We start from the raw sequence: 12,129 nt of genomic DNA on the forward strand, positions 1-12,129 counted from the left end.
CAAGCGTACTAATAAGCACAAATTACTCTAGACAAACATTTGTGTCTTTGTTTATTGCTGAAGTGTGTTGAAATTTCTTCTGCATTCTACTGTACAGACGTAACTTTACTTTTCCTTCAGCCTGAGGCTTATTCATTTCACTTTTGGTGTGAAAAGGCTTTTATATTTGCCAAAAATATAACTTTTTTTATTTTAAAAACAAATAAGCAAGCCCTGTCCAGATTTTAAAAGTAACGCAAAAGTAACGTAACGCATTACTTTCCATAAAAAGTAACTAAGTAACGTAATTAGTTACTTTTTTATGAAGTAACGCAATATTGTAATGCATTACTTTTAAAAGTAACTTTCCCCAACACTGTTCCTAACACATTCTAAATAAGTCCTAACACTTCCGAACTAATTCCTAACACAACAGCCATTGGTCGAAACATGTCACGTGCGAAGCCACATGATTGCAGTCATAAATAGAGCGGAAGCGCGCGGACGACTAGTGTATGAAGGGTAAGGCGAATTTGATATTTTTTTAAACAAGGAACATATTTTTAGTCAGCTTGACGTTTTCGGATAAAGTGGAGGTAAGTACAATAAAACACATAACATAGCATTTGGGTTCAAACTCCTCTGCTTAAGTTGCGTGCGGGTGTTTTTTTCCAAATGTATTCTTAAATCTGTGATTTAACATTTATATGGATATAAGATGCTATGTTTGGGCGAGATTGTGATATAAATCGAGGTGGCCTTTCATATTGCAGCAAGTATTGTAAGTATTATTATTAATAGTAGTATTGTTATTATTGTTCTTTAAATTTGTATTTATGTCTTATAAAAATTATAAAATGTCATATTTCAGCTTTTGGAATAAAATATTTGTGGAAGTTTATATTATTATTATTAGGTAGTTATTTAAATTTGTTTTTACATACATCATTTTTATTATATAAAGGTCAGATTTTAAAGTTTATTATTATTATTATGTAAGTATTATTAATAATATTGTTAATATAGTTCTTTAAATTTAAGTGTGTGTGTGTGTGTAATTTTCATGTATATATATTTCTATTCTTAATATTAAACTATTTGTGGTAGTTAAGATTATTATATATGTAATTATTTCAATTTGTTTATATATTCCCTATTTATATTCCTTTGTATTATATAAATGATGCTGGATTTAAGCTTTTTTGAATAAACCTATTTGGTAGCAAGCATATAATATATGTAATTATAGTTATTTTTATGTTTGTTTATATATTTATTTTTTGTTATTATTATTATTATCTTCTCACAGATCTGCAACAGATCACTGGAACTGTGCGTAGTCCCTGCCTGCTTCAAATGCTCCACCATCATCCCCGGCCCAAAGAAACCCAAGATAGCAGGATTTAATGACTACAGACCTGTGGCCCTAACATCTGTGGTCATGAAGTCGTTTGAGGGGCTGGTGTTGGTTTATCTGAAGGACAGCACTGGACCATTACTGGACCCACTGCTCTTCTCCCTCTACACTAGGGCTGCACGATAAATCGCATGCGATTGTCATGCACATCTCGTCAGTTAAGCCGGTTCTGTGATTAGTAGTAAATCTCCATCACATGCTTTCAGATGAAGTAGCATTTACTACAAAGAACCGGCTTTACAGACAAGATGCGCATGACAATCGCATGCGATTTATCATGCAGCCCTACTCTACACCAACGACTTCACCTCTAAAGACCCCCCTGTCAAGCTCCTGAAGTTCACAGATGACACTACAGTCATCGGTCTCGCTCATCCAGGACGGAGACGAGTCTGCTTACAGTCAGGAGGTTGAGCAGCTGGCTGTCTGGTGCAGTCTTAACAATCTGGAGCTGAACACGCTCAAAACAGTGGAGATGATCGTGGACTTCAGGAGGAACCCCCCTGCACTCCCCCCACTCACCATCATGGACAGCACTGTGACTGCAGTGGAGACATTCAGGTTCCTGGGAACCACCATCTCGCAGGACCTGAAGTGGGACACTCACATCGACTCAATTGTTGATAAATCGCATGCGATTTATCGTGCAGCCCTACTCTACACCAACGACTTCACCTCTAAAGACCCCCCTGTCAAGCTCCTGAAGTTCGCAGATGACACTACAGTCATCGGTCTCGCTCATCCAGGACGGAGACGAGTCTGCTTACAGTCAGGAGGTTGAGCAGCTGGCTGTCTGGTGCAGTCTTAACAATCTGGAGCTGAACACGCTCAAAACAGTGGAGATGATCGTGGACTTCAGGAGGAACCCCCCTGCACTCCCCCCACTCACCATCATGGACAGCACTGTGACTGCAGTGGAGACATTCAGGTTCCTGGGAACCACCATCTCGCAGGACCTGAAGTGGGACACTCACATCGACTCAATTGTTAAAAAGGCCCAACAAAGGCTGTACTTCCTTCGCCAGCTGAGGAAGTTCAACCTGCCACAGGAGCTGCTGAAACAGTTCTACTCTGCTATCATTGAATCCGTCCTCTGCACTTCTATAACTGTCTGGTTCAGCTCAGCTACCAAATCTGACCTCAGAAGACTACAGAGAGCGGTTCGGACTGCCGAGAGGATTATTGGTGCTCCCCTGCCCACCCTTCAAGAACTGTATGCATCCAGAGTGAGGAAAAGGGCTTAGAAAATCACTCTGGATCCCTCACATACAAGCCATCTCCTTTTTGAACTTTTGATATCTGGTTGGAGCTACAGAGCACCGAATACCAGGACAGCCAGGCACAAGAACAGTTTCTTCCCCCAGGCAATCTACCTTATGAACAATTAAATTGTCATGTATGCATGTCAGATTTGAGCTTTTGGAATAAACCGTATTTGTGGAAGTATGTTTTATTCGTTAAATTTTACAAAAAGGAATATAAGGAGTTGTTTTGTGATGAGGTAAAATAGGTTGAAATATTGACTTTTCTGTAATTTGTTATTTAAAATAAGTGAAAAGGTGAAAAACTGTTAAAAAAATTAGTTTCAACTGATTTTCCCCCTTGTTTTTCTTTTCCACCACTCATAGCAGTCCCTTTTGCCCCGTTCTGAGCGACGGACCAAATCTTTACTCAGAGCGGGATCTTTAGAAATACTATGAATAAGATTCTCAGAATCAGAAAGAGCTTTATTGCCAAGTGTGCTTACACACACAAGCAATTTGTCTTGGTGACAGAAGCTGCAGTACACAGACAGGTTGACGAGTGACAAGACACAGATAACAAAATAAAAAATTAGTAAAATTAAATATGTAAAAACAATACACAATAGACAAAGAGAAAGTAAACAGTATATTGTATGTACAGATGTGCTATATACAAATATATTTGTATATTATATATACGAATATATTCAAATATATTTGTGCTACAAACAAACAGTCAAAGTTGCATAAGAGCTGAATTGTGGAATGATAATGCAGGATCTACCGGATCTTTAAATACATCTGAAAACAGGAATCAACTCATACCTCATTGCGTCAGAATGCAGAACAACATGTGGCCATCAGATGAAGTTAGGAAGTGTTTGGTTACATTATAACTGAAGGAAGTCCACAGATTGACCTCTTATTCCAGCTGGCAGTGATGCTGAGCGCTCTGATCCTGCTGCTGAACCTCGGAGGAGCTGTGGCTCTCAAGATCTGCTCCTTCAACATAAAGTCATTCGGAGAGAGCAAAATCTCCAAACCAGATGTGCTGGACATCATAGTGGAGGTGAGCTTTTTGTGTTTCATTTTGCATGCCATTTAATAATTAATCCAAAATTAAAAACGCTTGGATGCTATTTTGAATGTATATTTCATAATTCACTACTTTAAATTGTATTGTGTTTTATTCCTGTTTGAATGCATAATGAACTTCATATGGTTTTATGGGAAAACACTCACCAATGCAAGACTTGGCTGCAATTCCACTCTCTAAAACACTGACTCACTCTTTAAAGGAAGAAAAAGTCATTACATAACAAACCAGATAATATTATGTTTCTAAACATCATTGCATGTTATTATAACTCTAGTGAGTTCAGCAGCTGCGTTGTTTTACTATCTACTGTAGCGTGTCAAAGCAGGAGAACACAGAGGAACAAGACGCTTTGTCGTCTGAGCGGTTCGGACTGCCGAGAGGATTATTGGTGCTCCCCTGCCCACCCTTCAAGAACTGTATGCATCCAGAGTGAGGAAAAGGGCTTAGAAAATCACTCTGGATCCCTCACATACAAGCCATCTCCTTTTTGAACTTTTGATATCTGGTTGGAGCTACAGAGCACCGAATACCAGGACAGCCAGGCACAAGAACAGTTTCTTCCCCCAGGCAATCTACCTTATGAACAATTAAATTGTCATGTATGCATGTCAGATTTGAGCTTTTGGAATAAACCGTATTTGTGGAAGTATGTTTTGTATGTTTTATTCGTTAAATTTTACAAATTAAGATATAAGGAGTTGTTTTGTGATGAGGTAAAATAGGTTGAAATATTGACTTTTCTGTAATTTGTTATTTAAAATAAGTGAAAAGGTGAAAAACTGTTAAAAAAATTAGTTTCAACTGATTTTCCCCCTTGTTTTTCTTTTCCACCACTCATAGCAGTCCCTTTTGCCCCGTTCTGAGCGACGGACCAAATCTTTACTCAGAGCGGGATCTTTAGAAATACTATGAATAAGATTCTCAGAATCAGAAAGAGCTTTATTGCCAAGTGTGCTTACACACACAAGCAATTTGTCTTGGTGACAGAAGCTGCAGTACACAGACAGGTTGACGAGTGACAAGACACAGATAACAAAATAAAAAATTAGTAAAATTAAATATGTAAAAACAATACACAATAGACAAAGAGAAAGTAAACAGTATATTGTATGTACAGATGTGCTATATACAAATATATTTGTATATTATATATACGAATATATTCAAATATATTTGTGCTACAAACAAACAGTCAAAGTTGCATAAGAGCTGAATTGTGGAATGATAATGCAGGATCTACCGGATCTTTAAATACATCTGAAAACAGGAATCAACTCATACCTCATTGCGTCAGAATGCAGAACAACATGTGGCCATCAGATGAAGTTAGGAAGTGTTTGGTTACATTATAACTGAAGGAAGTCCACAGATTGACCTCTTATTCCAGCTGGCAGTGATGCTGAGCGCTCTGATCCTGCTGCTGAACCTCGGAGGAGCTGTGGCTCTCAAGATCTGCTCCTTCAACATAAAGTCATTCGGAGAGAGCAAAATCTCCAAGCCAGATGTGCTGGACATCATAGTGGAGGTGAGCTTTTTGTGTTTCATTTTGCATGCCATTTAATAATTAATCCAAAATTAAAAACGCTTGGATGCTATTTTGAATGTATATTTCATAATTCACTACTTTAAATTGTATTGTGTTTTATTCCTGTTTGAATGCATAATGAACTTCATATGGTTTTATGGGAAAACACTCACCAATGCAAGACTTGGCTGCAATTCCACTCTCTAAAACACTGACTCACTCTTTAAAGGAAGAAAAAGTCATTACATAACAAACCAGATAATATTATGTTTCTAAACATCATTGCATGTTATTATAACTCTAGTGAGTTCAGCAGCTGCGTTGTTTTACTATCTACTGTAGCGTGTCAAAGCAGGAGAACACAGAGGAACAAGACGCTTTGTCGTCTCATTGTCCCGATTGCTCCGATCTGCCAAGGTCTGAATTCTCCTCTCAATGTACCAAATGTTCAGATTCTGGAGACTGGACGAGGATACTTACATTGTGATGTGATTTTCAAGGCATAAACAAACAGTGATGAAATGAATTAATTCACATTGTCACACTGCAGAGCATCAGTCGCTGTGACCTCATGCTTGTCCTGGAGATCAAAGATGCAAAAGGAAAAGCGTTTGATCAACTCATGACTCACCTGAACAGGTAAATGCACACCTCTGCTCAAATACAACAGAGATTAGGACATTTCTTATAACATGAGATAGATAACCAACATAAAATGTCTAATAAAGTCTTAATGAACACAGTAAAATGACAAACAAAATACTAAACCTTTGCAAAATGTCTCCGCAGCAGGTCCAGGACACGAGCAAATGAATTTAGCTCTGTCATTAGTGAGAGACTCGGGAGAAAGTCATACAAGGAGCAATATGCCTTCATTTACAGGTATGTGTAATTTATCAACAAATATGAAATCATTATTAATGTTATATCAGCATGCAAAAACAGGTTCATATGTTTATTTAGATGCAAAATGCACGTGGATTGATGGTTTCTTTATATTTAGGATGGATTTTATCTAGAATTTCCAGAGGAAAAAGAAGGGGGGGGGGTGTTTGATTGCCACTGAAAACACAAATTGTATGTTGGTTTACTAAGGGCGTAGGTTTGATTTTGGCATTGGTGGAAAAACATAACAGCAGACATTTAATTGTTTGTTTAAAATTATTGCTAGGGACAATTTAGTAGTTGCTAGATATTGGTAGGGACAGCCCTGCTGAGAAAAAACTAAACTATAGAAACCATCACAGAAATTCTAATGGTTTCCACTACAAGTACCATTACAAACCATCAACTATCAACCATTAAGAAATGGTTTTCTGTAGTGTGTTTTGGGCCATTGGGATTTAGAGGTTTAAACAAGCCACCAATAGAAAGCTACAAATGACCAGTAGAGACCCACAGGGACCGTTACAATTCCCATCATAACCAGTAAAACCATTACAAATTCTGCGATGGTTTCTATTGGTTTTTTTCAGCAGGGATGTCATAGCGTCTCTACTAATTCTACGCCCTTGTGGGCATTCTTCCTCACTCTCAAAATTGCAAGAAAAAAAGTTTGAACTGTGAGAGAAAAGCTTTATTAAAACCTTTTTTGTTGTTGTTCTGTGGTGGAAACGGGCTTCCATATGCATCTACCAAGAGTAAAAAGAAATCAGGTTTAAATAATAATTCATTTCTGATCATATCAGGCAGAAGATGTTGTCTGTGAAATCCGTCTATCAGTATCCAGATGCTCAAACCGGAGATGAGGACGCTTTTGCTCGAGAACCGTTCGTCGTGTGGTTTTCGTCTCCAAAAACGGGTGAGACATTTACAGTGTGAAAGGTGACCCTCTTATGAAATGATGCTAAACATGTGTTCGTCTGTCTCACAACAGAAGTCACGGATTTGGTCATCATTCCCATTCACACGGCTCCAGAAGCGGCTGTGAAAGAAATCGATGAACTCTTCGACGTTTATCAGAATGTTTCACAGCTGTGGCCGTCAGACGTAAGCGAAGCGGTTCTCTATCCAGATTCCCAACTCACAAAAATATGTTTCGATTAGAAATAGAAATGTTATTTCTTAATGTTATCTGAACATTCCAAACGTCCAGTTTTTAAAATGTTTTAAATGGATTTTTCGCGGTTATCGAATGTTAAAGGAACATTCCATTTGATCATTTTGGAAACATTGTTGTTACTTTTAAACAGTGTTGGGGTCAAGTTACTTTTAAAAGTAATGCATTACAATATTGCGTTACTCCATAAAAAAGTAACTAATTACGGTACTTAGTTACTTTTTATGGAAAGTAATGCGTTACGTTAATTTTGCGTTACTTTTATAATCTGGACAGGGCTTGCTTGTTTGTTTTTAAAATAAAAAAAGTTATATTTTTGGCAAATATAAAAGCCTTTCACACCAAAAGTGAAATGAATAAGCCTCAGGCTGAAGGGAAAGTAAATTTACGTCCGTACAGTAGAATGCAGAAGAAGACATTTCAACACACTTCAGCAATAAACAAAGACACACAAATGTTTGTCTAGAGTAATTTGTGTTTATTAGTACGGTTGAACTGAATCATCGAAGCTCAGAAGCAAAGACATTGGTTAATAGAATGGGATTAAATACATAAAGCATATTTGTGTTGTTTAACATTTAATTATTGCAAGTTTGCGTCATATTCTGAGTTGCATTATTTTTATTCATTTTGAGGAATACTGAATCTGTGTTTTTTGTGTGTGTGTGAGTGAGTGAGATGAATTAATGCATATTTATATTTATTTTAGAACTACAGTTGTAGCTTCTATATTCTTGAATTCTTTATTCCAGTCAGTTTTAATAAGCAAATGTACATCGAATCTACTCACGTGTTTCACAATAAGGCACCAACGGCTAAATACAAAATGCAATTAAATGTCCCCTCTTGCCCTTAAAACACTTACAAAATACTTCACCACTGGACTATCAAAACTAGTAGAATTAAGACAAAGAATGTGAAAGCCCTGCATAAATCTATTACTGTGACTTTTGTGTATTAGCGTCTTCAAAAAGCCAGAAAATCCGATATTTTGGTCTTGAGGGTTGATTTGCGAGTCTAAAATCTTGATGTATAGTAATTTTTATGTAAACTATTCAATATGTGCGAGAATCAAACACAGACATGGAAAGGTTATATGTGCATTAAAAGTGTCAGTATTGTTAGAAAGAGACGAGCGATTCGAGTCAATATCAGTAGTACAGAGACGTTTGGGTGTGAAACCCTGATCAGTTTGTTCATACACCGTCTTTTAACTTTTCAACACTCATCTTTAGACGTGCAATGCTGAACTAAATTCGAGAAATAGAAGTAATGTACAATTCATGCATCATAACAAAATGCCATCAACGTTTCCGTCATAATGCATCACATTCCAGTCAAAAACCTGATCAAGTGCAAAGTTCAGCAGAATGAAGAAGATCTTCTAGTTGTTTTTGTACAGTGTCTTTCTCTCTGTCAGGAGTGTTTCTGATTAACCGCAGGGAATTATGGGACGGTGACTTGGAATGGGGAGCCTGGGATGTGTTCATCTCCCCATTTCACAGCCAGAATGTAGTTGCCCCTCTCCTTTAAGACGTAGCTGATGTTGTACTGCATGTTTCCCGTGTGTTTGACCAGGATCTCCTCGCAGGGCGTCAGAGGACCGTGAACGCCGACCAGAAGCATGTTCTTCCCTGGAAACAAACACAAATACATGGATACAGTAGACAACAAACGGTAAAACTCAATTATGCCCTGTATAAAATGCAGTTCTGGCAAGATTGCCACGATAGTGTGTTAATCAATCAATCAATAATTTTTATGATCGTATATTATGTTTTGAGTTGGGTTTTAAAATAATTAGAATAATGATCAAATAAATGTTATATTAAATGTATTAAATTAATAGTACAGTAAATAACATGTTTAAATATATTGATATTATAAATAATATAAAACAATAAGAAAAATAGTTTTGCATATGGGGAATAATTCTAATGTTGTTTCATAATTTTATTTACATACATATTTGGCCTGATTTACATGCCTTAGTTATGTATTTATGTTACAATCCGTCACTCACATGAGATCACAGCAACGGTAAATCCTGATGTAATGGACTTCATAGAGAGTGAACATGCCCGTTCAGGCACAAATACAGTTTCATAACTGATGAGGTTTAAGACAGCCTACAGATGCTTTGGATTCATATTACTACAGGGCAGCACATAATAATGCTGACCATTACACTGAACCGAACATAAGCTTCTTGTATTTTGTGAGTTACTGGAGACTCCTCTAGAAGGATTATTGTATTCAGTTAAATATCAGCTTAAAAATGAGCTGGTTGTTTTAATTTGTTGTCTTGTCAATCAGTTGTTGTAACGTCAGTTGGACCTTTGTCAACTTCGTCAGTTTTGAACACTTTCAGATGAAGGTTTCTGTTCATTTTGAAATAAAGATTTTATTCTTTTTTCAATTCATTGTTTTAAAATAGTAAAACATGAACTGAACTACATGATACTATTTGTATGTTCTCAAAGAACCTAGGTTGTATATGTTTAATATGAAAAAGGATGGTGGAAAATTAAGAAATTCAGGAATTGGATTGTTCATATTAAAGTGAAAACTGGAAGAAGAAAAATGTAGAAAATGTATTTAATCACTTCAGCTATATTCCTGAACACCATTATTACATAACTGAAGACTTCACACTGTTATTTAGTGGATCAAATTAAAATATCATGCTTTTTAATGCGTTGACACAAATTAAGTTATGAAGTAAATAAATGTAGATTTTTCCCAAACAACATTTTCAGAAAAACCTGTGTCCTTGGTTCATTAGCTGAGACCTCACTACAAATATATCAGTTTATAACCAATGTGTCATTAAATAATAAAAACTCACATTTTAAAACATGTTTTGTCCCTTATCTGTAGAATCAGTGAAATAAATGTTTTATATAAATTTAAAAATAATAATAAAACATTGTATTATTATTATTATGATTATTATTATTAATAATAATAATAATCAATGTATTATATAGTGCAATTTAATAAAATGACCCATTCATGTATCCATTTTCCAAACGGTGTATCCTCTGTACGGTATTTAATAAAAGGATATAATATATATAGAAGTATATGCATACACTTGATTAGGTGCTTCAGGTGTGTTTGATTGGGGTCGGAGCTAAACACTGCAGGACAGTGGGTCCCCAGGAGCTTAAGAGCGTGTATAAAGTGCATCAGCTTTTTGTTGAATGCGTATGCATTTGTTCCTAGTAATAAACTTTCATCATTGAATTAACTTTTACAGTTCATCTCACTCATGCTCAAGTTGTTCTGAATAACCTGAGATCTCACCTGCTTTACTGCAGTCCACAGAGAAAGACGCTTTCTGGCCCACGAAGGCCTTACTGAGACCCGGACCTCGACTGAGAACCTTGCTGGCGTCAGAAGCGGCTCTGGGAGAGGCGCTGTAGGAGTTCACACTGCTCGCCCTGCTCACCGGATCCACCATCAGAGTGGACATCTCACTGGCGTTCGTCACGTTCACCAGCCGTGGCCCTGAAGACCAGACAAGCCAATCTCAGTCCATCATCACCCAACACCACCATCACCTCGGTTCAGATCAGTCCGGCTCGGGCTTACCTGTGACTTTGGCCTTAAATGGGCTTCCGCTGATGTGGTTGGGGCCGCCATATTTGATAGTGATGACGTAGTTTCCTGGGGCCATTGGTGTGTAGTGCGCTCTAAAGCCTTCGGGACACTCCTGACACTCCATCTTGACCTTCGACGGGCCCTCGATGGTGACGGCCAGAGATCCCGGCCCCGCTTTGGTGTTATTGATGATAAACTCGGCCTGGTTACCTGTCAGACGAGACGTGAGAGTCAATATGACGCGAGTGTGAGAATGTAGGATGGTGTATTTGCACGTATGATAAACTGTTTTATGACAACAACAATATTCTCACTTCCTGTTTCCTGTCAGCCATCAATGTTGGCATCGTCGTGACAACGGCTGTTGAGAATAGCATTCTACCATCCTTTTCTACTTTCTTTCTATAGTATGCAGTGTGTGTGCTGAAAGCACTTTCCATCATAAAACCTCATTTATTCTTTCCTCCAAGTCAACCATGTGGCTTTTTTCTTTAGTTTTATGCAGCTGAAATACATTTCAAGGTACCATATTAATGCTGCGAGTTAAATGTCTCCGTGAGCTTTACACTTTTTCTTCAACTAGACAAGTTACGATGAAGACATACATTTGTTCTGGATGTGATCCATGAGAAAGAGCTCAGGTAATCCAAGATCCTTCTGTTTAAATCATTTGTGCTGAAACAGTAAGTGCGTTCAGCGTGAGCGAGAGCGCGGAACGGCCTGACTTCCTCTCCACACCCCAAGTCAAAAGAAACATCGAGCAATCAATATTCAGAGTGTGGAAAACACAGATTGACGGCACACGGGAAACACGCGCGTAGGCTCTTATTTTTGCAGAATTGTTTTTAGCCCTGTGCCAGTGAGTCATGTGTGTCCAGTGAATGTCAAAAGCTCACCTGTGGTTCCTCTTTCCAGCCCGGGTCCGTAAGCAGTGACGAGGCCCGCATCGCCGCTCTGTCCCGGCTCTCCCACACGAACCTGGAACGGACTGCCTGGGATGTGCGTCCCGTTGAACTTCACGTCAATGACGTGGATGCCGTTTTCTCGTGGGATGAAACGGATGGCATACTTGTCTGGTAAACAAAGTGCAAATTAACCAGAGAGCCAAAAGATGAACATGAGCAGAACTAATTACACAAATGACATCATATATATATATATATATATATATATATATATATATATATTTATATATATATA

The 12,129-nt window shown here is 37.7% G+C and overlaps 2 protein-coding genes across 2 annotated transcripts in view; one reads left to right on the top strand and one right to left on the bottom strand.

The window, feature by feature from the left end:
* Positions 1-3,580: 3,580 nt before the first annotated feature.
* LOC107557389 (deoxyribonuclease gamma-like) lies at positions 3,581-7,310 on the top strand. Its single transcript, XM_016240795.1, has 5 exons — positions 3,581-3,709; positions 5,815-5,903; positions 6,054-6,146; positions 6,953-7,065; positions 7,141-7,310. The coding sequence occupies exons 1-5, from the start codon at positions 3,581-3,583 to the stop codon at positions 7,308-7,310; spliced, it is 594 nt and encodes a 197-aa protein (XP_016096281.1).
* Positions 7,311-8,047: 737 nt separating this feature from the next.
* The window catches only part of flnba (filamin B a), a 62,817-nt gene continuing 58,735 nt past the window's right edge, over positions 8,048-12,129 (bottom strand). Inside the window, exons 41-44 of the mRNA XM_016240796.1 lie at positions 11,826-12,002; positions 10,921-11,139; positions 10,633-10,836; positions 8,048-8,957 (exon numbers count right to left, since the gene is read on the bottom strand). Coding sequence (XP_016096282.1) covers positions 8,770-8,957; positions 10,633-10,836; positions 10,921-11,139; positions 11,826-12,002 — 788 coding nt within the window. The 3' untranslated portion in view covers positions 8,048-8,769. The remainder of the gene's footprint in view (positions 8,958-10,632; positions 10,837-10,920; positions 11,140-11,825; positions 12,003-12,129) is intronic.

Source organism: Sinocyclocheilus grahami, unplaced genomic scaffold, assembly GCF_001515645.1.
Source record: "Sinocyclocheilus grahami isolate Dianchi unplaced genomic scaffold, SAMN03320097.WGS_v1.1 scaffold601.1, whole genome shotgun sequence".
Classification (NCBI taxonomy): domain Eukaryota; kingdom Metazoa; phylum Chordata; class Actinopteri; order Cypriniformes; family Cyprinidae; genus Sinocyclocheilus; species Sinocyclocheilus grahami.

Excerpts from the sequence above, each read along its gene's own strand:
- LOC107557389 (XM_016240795.1), top strand. The coding sequence starts at position 3,581 with ATGCTGAGCGCTCTGATCCTGCTGCTGAACCTCGGAGGAGCTGTGGCT. Across the intron at positions 3,710-5,814 it reads TGCTGGACATCATAGTGGAG|AGCATCAGTCGCTGTGACCT; the intron begins GTGAGCTTTTTG and ends GTCACACTGCAG. Across the intron at positions 6,147-6,952 it reads CAATATGCCTTCATTTACAG|GCAGAAGATGTTGTCTGTGA; the intron begins GTATGTGTAATT and ends TGATCATATCAG.